This window comes from Tachyglossus aculeatus, chromosome 3, assembly GCF_015852505.1.
Source record: "Tachyglossus aculeatus isolate mTacAcu1 chromosome 3, mTacAcu1.pri, whole genome shotgun sequence".
Classification (NCBI taxonomy): Eukaryota; Metazoa; Chordata; class Mammalia; order Monotremata; family Tachyglossidae; genus Tachyglossus; species Tachyglossus aculeatus.
The window spans coordinates 57,731,447-57,748,339 of NC_052068.1; the positions used below are offsets into that span (position 1 = coordinate 57,731,447).

A 16,893-nucleotide genomic window follows, 5' to 3' on the forward strand; every position below is an offset into this window, starting at 1 on the left:
ACTAGATTGTAAATCACTGGACTGTAGCTCCTTCTGGGCAGGGATCATGCCTATTTCAATGTTGTACTCTTCGTAGCACTCAGTACAGTGCTCTGCACACAGTAAGTGCCCGATAAATACCATTAATTGATTGACCTGTGAGGATTGTGAGCCTACTGACCTGTGAGCCTATTGAGAGCTCACCTCCTCCAGGAGGCCTTCCCAGACTGAGCCCGCTCCTTCCTCTCCCCCTCCTCCCCTCTGCATCCCCCCTGCCCTACCTCCTTCCCCTCCCCACAGAACCTGTATATATGTTTGTACATATTTATTATTCTATTTATTTTACTTGTACGTATTTACTATTCTATTTATTTTATTTTGTTAATATGTTTTGTTTTTTTGGTCTGTCTCCCCCTTCTAGATTGTGAGCCTGCTACTGGGTAGGGACCGTCTCTGTGCATTGCCAACTTGTACTTCCCAAGCACTTAGTACAGTGCTCTGCGCACAGTAAGTGCTCAATAAATATGATTGAATGAATGAATGAATGAATGATTGGTGAAATCAAAGTAGCCATCCTTAGCAGTGTACTTAAATAATCATATTCTAAGGTGGTAGAAACCTTCTGGATTTAGGGACTTTGATAACATTAATTCTTCCTATAGTCTGGTGAACTGGCCACAGAAACTTCTGAAGTCACTAGTAAGACATGAATTTTACTTGGGCACCAGACAGTTTTTCAAAGAGGGAGCTGAGAATCGGAAGAACCTCGAAGGACAGCAAACTCATACCATAGCACACGTGCTTTACCCACAGCCAAGGGTATGCACACAACCCTAACACCCTTTGGGGGAAATGATGTTCACTAATTATGCAATGCCTTCCTATTCGAAATGTAACAAAAAAAAGGATCACAGCAGACATGATTATTTACTAAGGCACGAGGCAAAAGTTGAAATATTTCCAGGCAGGTGGCGAAACGGCAAAAACCATGGGCAAATGAAAAGGCAGAGCCATTTTTTGAAAACCGAGTAAAATTTATAGCACTGACAATTAGATCCCAAACATCTGACGCCTTTTGACCTGGCATGTTAGTTAAAAGGATATGAAGCTCTCCGATTTCAATTGTTGAGTACGACAAACATGAAATATCTAGCAGTTTCAAAACTTGGTCATTTACTTCACAACACCCATTTCATATCATACTATCTGTTACAAAGCGTCAGCAGTCGTATTTATTGAGGCTTTACTGTGGGCAGATGTCTATTAAACAAGCAATAGTGTATTCTATTGGATAAATGGTGCCATCTAATAACAGGCACATTTTAGTTTCAAGGCCCTTCTTTCTAAACCAACTGCCTCTTTTTTTACTGTCTCTTCTTTCTATACCGAGTACTCTCAGGCTCTTTTTTACCCAGTCTCCGATGGCTTACAGCTAGCCCGAGAACTAGGAATAGAACCCTTCTGGTTACTGGGTATAACGTATCTTGGAACAGTCAATACACAAGCTTTAAAAGCAATACTCATCACATCACACCTTCCGTGCGTGGGACGTGTGAGAAGAATTAAAGAGGGCGGGATATCTACATAACTACTCTACAGTGACCTGAAGCAGAGTTCAGCTAAACAGGGTGGACCAGAGCAAAACCCCAAGACGGCCGAAAGACAGCACCCAATTTGATCAGTTTACAGTACAAAAGTTAGAAATGGAGTAACTGTCTTAACGACAGGAACTTAAGAAAGATCATAGCATTAAGAGGGAGAAAAGGAAATGGCATGGAAATGGAAATCCGCATAGCAAATGCAGTGTTGGAAAAGAGTGACTTTTCCATGCACGCTTATGTGCAAGGGATTGTCAGTCACACGTGGAACTTATCAGCCACACTTGACCAAACTGAGAAAAGGCTCAGCGTCACCGGTGTCACTGCCGAACCCGAATGCCAGCTATATATAGCGGGTGAGGCATTCACGAAATAACTGAGAACACTGGTTGGAAAATTCTGTTGATGACAATGAAGTCTTCTTAAGCTTCTTACCTTAGTAAAATTATTCAGGTGGCCCAGCTTTCTCATATTTGATACGCCTTGCAACTTGGCCACATTTTGAAGAATCTCCCTCACGTTATCACAGGGCTCTGTAAAAGAAGAGACAGTTGGTTTAAAATGGCCAAAAACAACTTTATTCAGACTTTTTTCCAAATTCCATTCAATTGGGCACACTTTGCCATACTGTTACGGTATCATTAAGCTATTAATATAGCATACCTATAATATATGTGAAGTCAGAGGACCTGGGTTCTAATCCCGGCTCCTCCACTTGTCTGCTGTGTGACCTTGGACAAACCACTAACTTCTCTGTGCTTCAGTTACCTCATCTGTAAAGTGGGGATTAAGACTGTGAGCCCCATGTGGGACACAGACTGTGTCCAACCTGATTCTCTTGTATCTACCCCAGTGCTTAGTACAGTGCCTGGCACACAGTAAACGCTTAACAAATGAAAAGCAGCACGGCATAGTGGAGAGAGCAAGGGCCTGGGACTCCTAAGGTCACGGGTTCTAATCCTGGCTCCGTCACTTGCCTGCTGTGTGACACTGGGCAAGTCACTTTACTTCTCTGTGCCTCGGTTACCTCATCTGCAGCGTGGCTCAGTGGAAAGAGCCCGGGCTTTGGAGCCAGAGGTCATGGGTTCAAATCCCGGCTCCGCCACTTACCAGCTGTGTGGCTTTGGGCAAGTCACTCAACTTCTCTGTGCCTCAGTTACCTCATCTGTAAAATGGGGATTACGACTGTGAGCCCCACGTGGGACAACCTGATCACCTTGTAACCTCCCCAGCGCTTAGAACAGTGCTTTGCACATAGTAAGCGCTTAATAAATGTCATTATTATTACTATTATTATTATTATTATTATTATTAAATGGGGATTGAGATTTTGAGCCCCACATGGGAGGGGGACTGTGTCTAACCCGAGTTGCTTGTGTCAACCCCAGTGCTGAGCGCTTACTGTGTGCAGAGTGCTCTACCAAGCGCTTGGAAAGTACAGTTCGGCCACAAATAGAGACAATCCTTAGCTCACAGTCTTAAAAGGTTGAAAAGACCGGTGCAGACACATTCTTTTTCGTACAATGAACAGATGTTCAGAAGTAGTAATAGTAATCATATTTTTTAAGCATTTACTCTGGTAATAGCAAGGAGAAAGAGTATCTGAAGGGAAATGAGACAGACCCAGTCCCTGACCCTCACGATTACAATCTCCTTGCAGGCAGGGAATGTGTCTACCAACTGCTATAATATCCTCTATAATAACTGCTATAATATGAGTACAGTGCCTGGCACCTAGTAAGCACTTCAATACCATAATTATGAAACACCAAAAAAAAAAATAATAAATAAATAAAATAAACCATGGCCTGGAGAAAAAGAGCAAGCACCTTTCCACAAGGGACAATACTTGTGGGTATATCTCGGCCTCCCACCCGCCGAGACTACCGTGCTGACTTTCCACCAGGTCCCTCACGTCCCTCCGCAGGGGGCCGTGATCCCAGCCTGTTTTGCCCCACCACAGTGGGAAGATCAAGCATAGTAGCGGCAGGAACTCTTCCCAAAGCTGACAGCATCGGGAAGGCTATGGCAGCAGCTCTCGAATACAGACAGCCCAAACCTCGACACCTCTAAGCGACTGCACCCTGCTGCCTTTTTGATACTGTCTTGTTTTGGTTGTTGGGTTGATTTTCTGGGCATCTGTCCTCGTCTCATGGAATTTTTATTGCTCCACCTCTCCTGATCAATCAGTGGCAATTGTTGAGCCCTCTCCGTGTTGTATTTATGTGTTTCTTTATTGCACACGGTGTGTGTGCAGACCACTGCATGAAAACACTTGGGCGAGGATATTATAGCAGTTGGTAGACACATTCCCAGCCCACAAGGAGATTATAGTCGTGAGGGGCAGGGACTGGGTCTGTCTCATTTCCCTTCGGACACTCTTTCTCCATGCTGTTCCCAGAGTAAATGCTTAAAAAATATGATTACTATTACTACTACTGAACATCTGTTCATTGTGCGAAAAAGAATGTGTCTGCACTGGTCTTTTCAACCTTCTAAGACTGCGAGCCTGTTGTTAGGTAGGGATTGTCTCTGTGGCCAAATTGTACTTTCCAAGCGCTTGGTAGAGCACTCAGCACACAGTAAGCGCTCAATAAATATGACAGACTGAATGAATGAATGAACCACATTTGCGCTGACAGATAAAAGTTTTCTGGTCAGCAGCATCACACTCAAAGGACAACACGCGCACCCAAATTTACCCTCTCCATACATATAAAATCAATTATTCCTACAGCAAATTCCCCGGGCAGATAGCTTCTGCCCAGCAACAACATTTAGCCTGACCTTAAGAAAGAACCACAGACCCACACAAACTACTGTAAAAAGAACAAGACAGAGTGAGGAGACCTGCGTTTCAATCCCAACGCTGCCACTTGCCTGCCGCGTGGGCTTGGGCAAGTCACTTAACTTCTCTGTGCCTCAGTTTCCTCCCTTGTAAAACTGGGCTAAAATACCTTCTCTTTCCCCCTTAGACTGTGAGCCTCATGTGGGACAGGGGCTGTCTGACGTGATTACCTTGTACCTAAGCAGCACTTTGTCTAGGGCCTGACATAGTAACCTCTTATATCTGAATAATAACTCGTGCTGGCCATGCCACGGAGCAGAGCTCAGGAAGCCAAACGTCAGCAGCCGCAGGAGCGTTAGCCACAGCCTGATTGTGAGGGATGTACGCTTAGAACAGTGCTTCGCACACAGTTAGCGCTTAATAAATGCCATTATTATAAATGCCATTATTATTTACGCAGCAAGAGCAGCAGCAGAGGTGATGGTGGCAGTGGCTGCAGAGCTGGAATGGTTGGGAAAGAGGAGGAAAAGGAAGAGCGGAAGACACGGAGATACTGGGGATGCTCCTCTGGTGGTCCTGAGAGACGGACGAGCAAAGGAGCAACTCAGAGAAGGGAGTAGGAGAAGAGGAAAGAGGGAGGTTAGTCAGAGAAGGCTCCTAGGAGGAGACATGCCTTCAATAAACCTTTGAAAAGGGGGAGAGTAATTGTCTGTCGGACTTGAGGAGGGAGAGCGTTCCAGGTCAGAAGCAGGATGTGGGTGAGGGCTTGGCGGTGAGACAGATGAAATCGAGGTACAGCGAGATGGTTTAGAGAAGCAAAGTGTGCGGGCTAGGGTGTAGGAGGAGAGCAGCGAGGTGAGGTAGGAGGGGGCAAGGGGGTTGAGTGCTTTAAAGCCAGTGGTGCTTTAAAGCGCTTAGTACAGTGCTCTGCACATAGTAAGCGCTCAATAAATACGATTGATGATGGTGAGGAGTTTTTGTTTGAAGCAGAGGTGGAAGGGCAACCACTGGAGTTTTCTAAGGAGTAGGGAAAGAAGCATCATGGTGGAGTGGATAGACCATGCGCCTGGGAGTCAAAAGGTCATGGGTTCTGTACCCGGATGCATCACTTGTCTGCTGTGTGACCTTGGGCAAATCACTTCACTTGTCTGTGCCTAAGTTACCTCATCTGTAAAATAGGGATTGAAACTGTGAGCCCCACATGGGACAGAGACTGTGTCCAACCCTATCTGCCTGCAACCACCCCAACGCTTAGTACAGTGTGTGGAAAATAGTACGCACTTAAATACCATAATAATGATAATAATAACTATTATTAATAGTTATCATTATTATGGCCCAAACGTTTTTGTAGAAAAATGACCCGGGCAGCAGACTGAAGTGTGGACTTTTAGACTGTGAGCCCACTGTTGGGTAGGGACTGTCTCTATATGTTGCCAATTTGTACTTCCCAAGCACTTAGTATAGTGCTCTGCACACAGTAAGCGCTCAATAAATACGATTGATGATGATGATGACTGGAGTGGGGAGAGACAGGAGGCTGGGAGGCCAGCAAGGAGGCTGATGCAGTAAACCAGGTGGGATAGGATGAATAATTGTATTAATGCGGAATAGATTTGGATGGAGGGGAAAGGGCGGATTTTACTGATTTGGTGAAGGTGGGAATGCCAGGATTTAGGGATGGACTGAATATGTGGGCTGAATGAGAGACAGGAGTCAAAGGTAACATCAAGGTTACGTGCTTGTGAGACAGGAAGAATGGTGGTGCCATCTACAGTGATGGGAAAGTCGAGGGGAGGACAGGGTTTGGGTGGGAAAATAAGGAGTTCCAGGCTCCATATGGGTGGAATCCCAAGATGGAGGAGCCTTACAAGATCCAGGAGGAGAAGGGAGAGGATGTCAAGGAGTGGTGGGCTTTGACTTTGCAGATCGCAGAAATGGATCTTCTGCCTAACAAAGATGAGCTGCGGGCATTTCCTGTCAGCAGAAATTGATGGAGGATCCCTACAAGATCGAGAAAGAAACAGGAAGAAGATGTCAAGGAGCAGTGGGCTTTGAGTTTGCTGACCAATGACAGGTCACGGGAGTGGATCTTCGCAGGATCTTCTGCCTGACTAACGAAGATAAACTGCAGGCGCTTCCTGTCTGCAGAAATGTTCAGGAACGGAATTGGGAAGGCTGACTATGTCAGATGTGGGAGAATAAAAAAGTCCAGCGATACACGCGGCATGTGAGCAGAGAAGCAGCGTGGTTTAATGGAAAGAGCACCGGTTGAGAGTCAGAAGTTGTGGGTTCTAATTCCGGCTCCGCCCCTTGTCAGCTGTTAGCGGGCCTTGGGTCCACGCTACAATTCGCAAGATTGCCATTTTTGATCCATGTGGTGTTTGGTGAAAGTTGGACTTTGTGGATGAGAGGTGGAGGAACTTTGGAGAAATCAAAGGTTGCGCCACCCAATTTCAAACCAGAAATCTTAGACAAAGGGAGAAGAGGAGACGGAATAGATCAAATATTCACAAGCCCCTCATTACGCAACCTACAATGTATAAACACACACAAGTTAATTTCCATGAACACGTACAGATCTACATACACATACAAGTTTCCTTGGGAATGGGCATGTTATTTGTGGCTCACATATTGAGGGAGCTGGAGTAGAAAGTGACTGACTGAAGACGGTAGTCAGGGAGGGAAGAAGGGAGAAAGTGTTTTGATAAGGTTCAGAGGGAGGGGGTAAGTTGAGAAGAGGCTGGAGATCTCGAGATACTGCTGGAAAAGATGGGAGAGTCAAAGACACAAAATTTTCATACCAACTATATGCAGTACATTTCTCAATTACCATGTTTTAGTAAATAGGAGAGGAAAACAACGCTGTAGTATATCTCAAACTACTCTCAATTTTCACTCTCGTTGCTTGTTGGGGCCTAGTTTTGGATGAGCAAGAGACCACAGAGGAACCAGATCACTGTCACATGTGTCACATAGTAAGAAAAACTGAACAATTCAAGGCTCTTCAGCACATATTTCCACTCGAATTACTCGAGCTATCCCTTGCTGGCTAGAAACGGAGATTCCTTGGCTTCTTCCTGGAAGCTGAAGCAGTATCCTGTACTAAATGATCGGACAGTCTCTTAGATTTTCTGGTCCACCCAACGGGAATTCTTCTTTGTGTAGGCCTCAGTCCAGATGTTCAGCCCATTAGCGATCTTTGGTAATGGCAATAACATGAGTGTAAAATGTCATTTCACCACCTTTTGCTGGAACTTTAAGCAACGCTTGCTCAAATTCTTGCTTCATTTATCTAGACTGTACACGGTCAACTCATTAGGTGTTCTGCCTGAAAATGAATGAGAATCCCTCACCCTTAATAGGTTTACCTATCATTCCCACTTTTTGTAGAAAAGTCACCTTTTTTTCTGCTGCTTCTCACCTGATTTAACCCTGAGCTGCTTCCTTTCAATTTCCTCTTGCAGCTCATGGCAAACATTTATTAAGAGCTCTGAATAGCACATCGAGGCAAGCAGACAATACCATGTTTAGAAGAGAGTATCAAACCACAAAGCTAAGAGCTTAATGGGAGTGGCTGTGGGCAAGCCACTGGCTAATTCTAGACACTCACGTGCTCCGTGGTGAACAGGCAACGCCATGTACACTCATCTCTAGACTGAAAGCTCATCGTCGGCAGGGAATGTGTCTGTTTATTGTTGAATGGTACTCTCCCAAGTGCTTAGTATAGTGCTCTACACAAAGTGCTCAATGAATAAGACTGAATGAATGAACCACACAAAATAAATTCATTCTTCGAGCAAAAATAAAGGGTGAAAATTAACTGACATTGCATTTTAGGGTTTCCTGCTGAGAAAGCCAAACCCCAGTAGGAAAACTTCAGGGCTAAAAGCCTAGATGAAGGAATTATAGTAATAATTCATTCATTCAATCATATTTACTGAGCACTTACTGTGTATACAGCACTGTACTAAGTGCTTGGGAGAGTACAATACAGCAACAAAAAGACACATTCCCTGCCCACAACAAGCTAACAGTCAAGGGGGCGTGGGGGGACACATGACTATTTGTTCAAAGGGAAAAAGATTTCTAGCATTCATAATTTGCAAAATTGCTCGAAACCTTTTTTAAACTGTCCCCTTTGCTTCAGGTTCGTCAAGATGAAAGAATTATAGCAATAATTCATTCATTCAATCATATTTACTGAGCACTTACTGTGTATAAAGCACTGTACTAAGTGCTTGGGAGAGTACAATACAGCAACAAAAAGACACATTCCCTGCCCACAACAAGCTAGCAGTCAGGGGGGCGTGGGGACACACACGACTATTTGTTCTTTAAAGGGGAAAAAGATTTCTAGTATTCATAATTTCCAAAATTGCTCGAAAGCTTTTTTAAACTGTCCCCTTTGCTTCAGGTTCGTCGCAATATAAAATTGTTTTTAGGAAAATAACTTAGATTCTGTTTTTCAGCAGTCAGTTATACACGGTACTGGTCTGCACAGGGCCATCTGTACTCAAAAGAGGACAACAGAGGTTCAACTATATCTCTTACCACAAGAAGTTATATTGGTGCAACTTCGATGTGTTCAGTTTCACTGCTGCAACTTCTACCTCTCATTTCATTTTATTACAGAGAAGCAGCATGGCGTAGTGGATAGAGCACAGGCCCGGGAGTCAGAAGGTCATGAATTCTAATCCCACCTTGGCCACTTGTCTGCTGTGTGACCTTGGGCAAGTCAAGTCACTTTTCTGTGCCTCTGTGACCTCAGCTGTAAAATGGGGATCAAGACTGTGAGCCCCACGTAGGACAGGAACTGTGTCCAACCTGATTTGCTTGTATCCACTCCAGCGCTTAGTATAGTAGTACTTGGCACATAGTAAGTGCTTAATAAATACCATAATTATTGTCATTATCTCCTCTTAAAACAGTGCTTGGCACACAGTAAGTGCTTAAATACCATAACTATTATAATTATTATTATTGTTACAGTGCTTGGCACAAAGTGCTTCACAAATGCCACTAGTATTATTATCACTACTACTAATTATAATATTATTATACTTGTCAAACTATTAAGCTTCCATAATGTCCTTAGTAGAGGTCTAAAATTCTAAGAGTATAAATGCTAGTTGTCTTTGAAATACTTCACTGAAAAAAATGGAATAGCTGAGTATTATGCCCACGTGCAATTAATTCTGATGCCTACTTTGAACAGCCTAAGCAACTCCTCCTGTATAAGTACTGTGAAATGGGTACCCAAATCTTCTAAACCAGCAAACTAGTGCTTGGGATATACTTAACTAAAATAGTCCTCGTTGACCACCCGCCCCCCAAGCCCAGGGCAGAAAACTTAACAAAAATGAATTACATGAAACTTGCATTTATTTTTAAAATCTATAATAATAATAATAATAATAATAATAATAATGATGGCATTTGTTAAGCACTTACTATGTGCAGAGCACTGTTCTAAGCGCTGGGGGGAATACAAGGTGATCAAGTTGTCCCACATGGGGCTCACAGTCTTAATCCCCATTTTCCAGATGAGGGTACTGAGGCTCAGAGAAGTGAAGTGACTTGCCCAAGGTCACACAGCAGACATGTGGCAGAGTCAGGATTTGAACCCATGACCTCTGACTCCAAAGCCCGGGCTCTTTGGAATTGAGATTATCTAAAGAATCCATAAAGAATTAGAATTCACTCGACAAGTTTATTTTACTCATTATTATTTATCAATTAATAATAATGAATAATGATGGCATTTATTAAGTGCTTACTATGTGCAAAGCACTGTTCTAAGCGCTGGGGAGGTTACAAGGTGATCAGGTTGTCCCACAGGGGGCTCACAGTCTTAATCCCCATTTTACAGTTGAGGTAACTGAGGCAGAGAGAAGTCAAGTGACTTGCCCAAAGTCACACAGCTGACAATTGGCAGAGCCGGGATTTGAACCCATGACCTCTGACTCCAAATCCCGGGCTCTTTCCACTGAGCCACGCTGAAAAAGCAGCATGGCTTAGTGGAAAGAGCATAGGCCTGGGAGTCAGAAGGACCTGGGTTCTAATCTTAGCTCTGCCACTTGTCTGCTGGGTGACCTTGGGCAAGTCATTTCCCTCTGCCTCACTTGCCTCATCTGCAAAATGGGGATGAAAACTGTAAGCCCCATGTGGGACTTGGATTGTGTTCAACCTGATTATCTTGAATCCACCCCAGCGCTTGGTAAGTTTAACAAATACCATATAAAAATAATAAAAATATATAAAAATTCAGAAGCCCGACTTCAAGGGCCTAAGAGTACTTCCAAAGGGTTAGGAACTCTGCCATACGTAAAGAGAATTAACTTTCTTACAATGGTGGTAGTAAATCTCCAGTGGCTACCAATCAACCTACGCATCAGGCAAAAACTCCTCACTCTCGGCTTCAAGGCTGTCCATCCCCTCGCCCCCTCCGACCTCACCTCCCTTCTCTCCTTCTCCAGCCCAGCCCGCACCCTCCGCTCCTCTGCCACTGCTCACCTCCTCACTGTGCCTCGTTCTCACCTGTCCCGTCGTTGACCCCCGGCCCACGTCCTCCCCCTGGCCTGGAATGCCCTCCCTCTGCACATCCACCAAGCTAGCTCTCTTCCTCCCTTCAAAGCCCTACTGAGCCCATTGTTGGGTCGCGACCGTCTCTATATGTTGCCAACTTGTAATTCCCAAGCACTTAGTACAGTGCTCTGCACACAGTAAGCGCTCAATAAATACGACTGAATGAATGAATGAGCTCACCTCCTCCAGGCGGCCTTCCCAGACTGAGACCCCCCATGCCTCTCCTCCTCCCCCTCATTCCTCTCCTCCTCCCCATCCCCTCCACCCTGCATCCTTCCCCTCCCCACAGCACCTGTATATATGTTTGTACAGATTTATTACTCTATTTATTTTACTTGTACATATTTACTATTCTATTTATTTTATTTTGTTAATATATTTTGTTTTTTGTTGTCTGTCTCCCCCTTCTAGACTGTGAGCCCACTGTTGGGTAGGGACCGTCTCTACATGTTGCCAACTTGTACTTCCCAAGCACTTAATAAAGTGTTCTGCACATAGTAAGTGCTCAATAAATACGATTGAATGAATGAATAGTAGACTGTAAGCTCATTTTGGGCAGGGAAAGTGTCTATCATTGTACTGTACTCTCCAAAGCACTGCACACAGTAAGCGCTCAATAAATACGATTGAATGAATGAATAGTAGACTGTAAGCTCATTCTGGGCATGGAAAGTGTCTATCATTGTACTGTACTCTCCCACACGCTTAGAACAGTGCTCTGCACATAGTAAACACTCAATAAATACGAATGAATGATGATATTCATAGAGCACCCACTTGGCACAAAGCACTATTCTAAGCACAGATATGTTTCCCGCACACAAGGAGATTACACTCTAACAGGAGAACCAGATGTAAAATGTTCCAAGTAGGATACTCCAAGTAAAATAATCAGAATAATTACCTGTAACATTGCTTGATTGATAAGCGCAAGGGCAGGAGAAGGATATAACCGAATATGTAAATTCTAGAAGTGTCTGTTGGGTGGACGTGACTCTGGGTTTGAGGAGTTAATAGGTGAAGGCTTATTGGAGGAGGTGGGATTTTAAGAGGGCTCGGAAGAAGGGGAGAAGCTGTGGTCTGCCAGTAATTAAAGGTGGGGGCAAGGGAGGTCCAGGCTGGGGATACAACAGGAGTGAGGGGATGGAGGTGGGAAAGTAGAGATCCATTAACTGTTCACATCCACAAAGGCAATGTACTAACAGCCTCTTTGTGATCTGAAAACTTTACTGCTCCTCCCAAGCTACTTCACTTAAACCTTTGGAAAACTGGGTTAATTGTCAATTACTATAGCATGGCATAAACAAGATGAGCCCCATGTGGGACAGGGACTGTGTCTGACCTGATTATCTTGTCTCTACCCCAGGGCTTATACAGTACTTGTCCTATAGTAAGCGCTTAACAAATACCGTAATTGTTTTTATGATTATTACCCTTTTGGAGGTTGCAATGTAAGCGTTGCTTAAATGGAAATGAAATGCCTTTGATTTTAGAGCCGTGGAATTGAGGTGGAAAAATTACTAACTACCCAAACTCCTGCCTTAAAATGACCCGACTAAACCAGAGATGACACTGGGGGATGGTGAGCACTCGGGGAGTATGTGGCTAAAGGCACACAGGAATAGAATTATCTTAACAAGACATCTCGTGCAAGTGGTTTAGAGTCCAACCAAAAAGTCCATGGTGAGAAGAGAACTGGTAATCTGGCCATTTAAACTTTCTTTTAACCAGGCTATCAGTTCCACTGCTACTTGCACAGATCTTCTGATGAGACTGAATGCATTCAACATAATCAATCAATCGTATTTATTGAGCACTTACTGTGTGCAGAGCACTGTACTAAGCGCTTGGGAAGTACAAGTTGGCAACATATAGAGAGGGTCCCTACCAAACAGTGGGCTCACAGTCTAAACCATAAGCACAGAATGCTTAATGATAGTGAAGAGACTTCTCCTGTCTGGAAGGAATCCCTCTGCTTCGATTTAACCTATTTCCCCTCCTCTCACCTTCAACGGATGTACAGAAAACTGGTCAGCATTCTCCTCCCTCTATACTCCTGAAACCACTCCTTAATAGCTTCTTCCCTGGGGAAAACAACCCTAGTTCCTCTTCCTTGAAGAGCAGACATTCTAACCCCTGAAGTCATTTCTTCAGGGGTTTTTCTGAAGTTTTTCTGAAGTTTTTCTCTGGACCAGGAGTGGGCAACTGTTTCAGCCCAAGGGCCACTTTAAATTGATGGGGCTGTGCAGACCACACATTTCCAACGCAATGTGAAAGACAGCCAGAACTGTAGCAGCCTCTCCTTCCTGACTTCAATATAATCAATAACTTCCACACGCCACGGTTTCAAGGTCGCTGCATCTGTGGCTGACTTGGAGCTATGGAAGAACCGCCGTGGGTCAAAGCTGCAGGCTCAGAGCCAAATCAGATTAAATCGACTGGCCGAATTGTGCTCAACCCTGCTCTAGACCCTCTCCGATTTTCCAACATCCTTTTGAAAGTGCAGTGATCCGAACTGGAGATGGCACTCTAATAAGGATGGGATGCCTGCAGGGCTTGAGGAAGGTTACCCAAGCCACCACGTCAACTAAGAGGGAAACTCTTAAGTTCAGAAAGTCATCAGAGAAGCAAGGAGCCTGCAGCTACATTACCAACTCTAAGACACTTTCTACCAGGCAAGCTTCAAGGCTGCAATATAGCAAGGGGGTGGAGGCCGGGGGGGGGGGTGGAGGTGTGGAAGGGGAAAGAGAGAAAGACTACATCATTAACAATTAGAATTTGCTGACCCAAGTTCTGCTCTTCTCTGTCTGTTACTTTGAAGTCTCCCATTTTCCAACTCATCAGCAACCCACAATATGAGACAATCCTTTAAATGCCACTGTTTAAAGTTACATCATACTAGAGGGACACATAGCTGATAAAAATATTCAGGATTTCTATTAAAAAAATTAAAATGCACGTATTTTCCCCATAATTATTATTATTCTCTGTGAATTATTCAAAAAGAACTCCAAAAGTCTCATTCAGGCCTGGCTTTGGCCATACTCTCTATTTATAGGAGATCTTATAGTGATTCACTAACCACAAGAATATTTTCCAATCATTATTTGGAAACATTCACTGGTCTCCCATCTCCTACTTGATTAAACATTGCCCGCATTACAAGTCTAGCACTATTTTTTACCACAGGATGACTGAGGGGCATTAATGACAGCTATATTATTATTATTATTATGCTTGTTAGGCACTTACAATGTGCCAAGCACTGTTTTAAGCGCTGGGGTAGATACAAGGTAATCAGGTTGTCCCACGTGGGACTCACAGTCTTAATCCCCATTTTACAGATGAGGCAACTGAGGCACAGGGAAGAGAAGTGGCTTGCCCAAGGTCACACAGCAGACAAGTGATGGAGCTGGGATTAGAACCCAGGTCCCCTGGCTCCCAAGACTGTGCTCCTTCCATTAAGCCACGCTGCTTTCCCAAGATTTACTCAAGATTTAGGGATTTCACCCAAATGGACGTATCACTTTGATTCCTGAATTAATGTCTGAGTCTTCCCATTACTGTTTCACCTGTTAGCAATCAATGGTACTTACAGAGTATTTACTGCATGCAGAGGGCTACCATCCCTGTGCTCAATTAATTTACAATCTAGTGAGGGTGAGGACATTGCAATAAATTACAGGCAGGGGTGACAACAGAGTCTATGCAAGGATATGTGCATAAGAGCTGTGGTCATCTCTAACTTCAACAGGTGGTAATCAGACTAGAAACAGGGTATTATGCAGAGAAAAACAGAAAAACACAAACAGATGGAAAGGGGACAGGGAGGAGGGGTAATTCACTCTCGGTCTGGTGAAATCAGGCACTAAATGCATTCTCTGTGCTCACATATACAAGGTCCAAAATTTAAGCTGGGAAGGATCTCAGTTGGAGATCCAAAAGCAAGCTTTATTCATTTCAGATGCATTCCTCAATGAATACTGAAACTCAAATGAGCTTCAGATCTTAATGGCACTCCCAGAGCCCACACTGACTCCATTAACAAGAGTGCCTCAAATGCAAAAACCTACATTTGAGAAAGAATGCTGTTTGAAAAAAACTAATCATTTCTAGGATGCGATAAATCGAACGATTCAAAATAAGCCGTTTGGCTACCAAAAATTAGTACGCAACAGAGGAATAACTGCAGGATTGACCCACCAGATAACACTGCAGATGCATACTTCGCCAATTAACGCGTAAAGGAGATCTCCAGCGTGGTTTATGATAAATGATTTTAATATAATCAAAGTATCGTTAAATTCTGCATCTTGAAATTGATTTTACTATCCTACTATGCGTAGTGCATCATACTATACACTCTATGCTGCTTCTGACCCCATGGACCAGCTTCCTATCCGCAATGACTGGGTCTATTCTGGTTCTCTCCTGCCTCTCTGTGACTCCTCCGCCTCTCATTTTCTTAGCAAGGGGGTCCTCCAAGGCTCTGTTCTACGACCTCTACTCTGTACATATTGCACGCTTTCTCTTGAGGACGTCTGGCACTCACATGGTTTTGGCTAATACCTCATCAAAGGTAACTCCCATATCTCCTTCTCCAACCTTTACTTCTCAGCTGACCTGCAATCTTGCATTTTCCTTGTGCCTCCGGGACATCACCCTTTGAATGCCCTACCAACAACTCAGAAGACAAAAGGCACTCGCCTTGCTCCCTAAACCCAATCCCCCAACGACTTTCCCAGCAGGAGACACCACCACCATCCTCTCCATCCCGGAGATCACTACCTCAACATCCTGCCTACTGCCAAGAACTGCTGGCTTTTTTTCCCTGCACATTTTCCAGATCCACCCCTACTCCCAAACTGCTACCACTCTGGTACACACTTGTGCATTAGCCTCCTCTCTGGTCTTCCAGCCTCATCCCCCTCCATCCTACTGCTACACGCATGGATCAATCAATCAATCAATCGTATTTATTGAGCGCTTACTGTGTGCAGAGCACTGTACTAAGCGCTTGGGAAGTACAAGTTAAGTACAACTTAAGGAAGATCATCTTCCTGTCTCATCGCTAGACCCACATCTCTCTTCAAAATGCTCCCCTGTCTTCCTTTTTCTTTTCATATTAGACAACTTCTCACAATCAGCTTCAGGGTTTTCACCATCTGTCCCCTTGTTTCAGAAGCAGCACAGCGGAGTGAATAGAGCCAGAGCCTGGGAGTCAGAAGGTCATGGGTTCTAATCCCGGCTCCTCCACTTGTCTGCTGTGTGACCTTGGGCAAGTCACTTCACTTCTCTGGGCCTCAGTCACCTCATCTGTAAAATGGGTATTGACACTGCGAGCCCCATGGGGGACAGGGATTGGGTCCAATCCACTTTGCTTGTATCCACACCAGTGCTTAATAAAGTGCCTGGCACGTAATAAGCACTTGATACAATTATTATTATTGCCACCTACCTCTTCCCTCTGTCGCTATTAGCTAACTCACTGTCTTAATTCCTCCCAAATCAATCTTCTAGCTATACCTTCTAGAGAGAAGCAGCGTGGCTCAGTGGAAAGAGCACAGGCTTTGGAGTCAGAGGTCAAGGGGTTCGTATCCCGGCTCCACCACAAGTCTGCTGTGTGACCTTGGGCAAGTCACTTAACTTCTCTGAGCCTCAGTTCCCTCATCTGTAAAAATGGGGATTAAGACCGTGAGCCCCACGTGGGACAACATGATCACATTGTATCCCCCCCAGCGCTTAGAACAGTGCTTTGCACATAGTAAGCGCTTAACAAATGCCATTATTATTATCTTGCTCTTGACTCTCCATCTCCAGGCTGTTCCTTCAGCTTGGAGCTCCCTCCCTCCCCCATCACAAGACAGACTACGACTCTCCCCATGTTCGAACCCCTCCTTAAATCCTACCTCCTCCAACAGGCTTATCTGGACTCAT

The 16,893-nt window shown here is 44.4% G+C and overlaps 1 protein-coding gene across 3 annotated transcripts in view; it reads right to left on the bottom strand.

The window, feature by feature from the left end:
• RICTOR (RPTOR independent companion of MTOR complex 2) overlaps positions 1–16,893 on the bottom strand; it is a 139,586-nt gene that overhangs the window by 79,814 nt on the left and 42,879 nt on the right. For all 3 annotated transcript variants that reach the window (XM_038743314.1, XM_038743315.1, XM_038743313.1), the window contains exon 3: positions 2,013–2,110. In XM_038743314.1, coding sequence (XP_038599242.1) covers positions 2,013–2,110 — 98 coding nt within the window. The remainder of the gene's footprint in view (positions 1–2,012; positions 2,111–16,893) is intronic.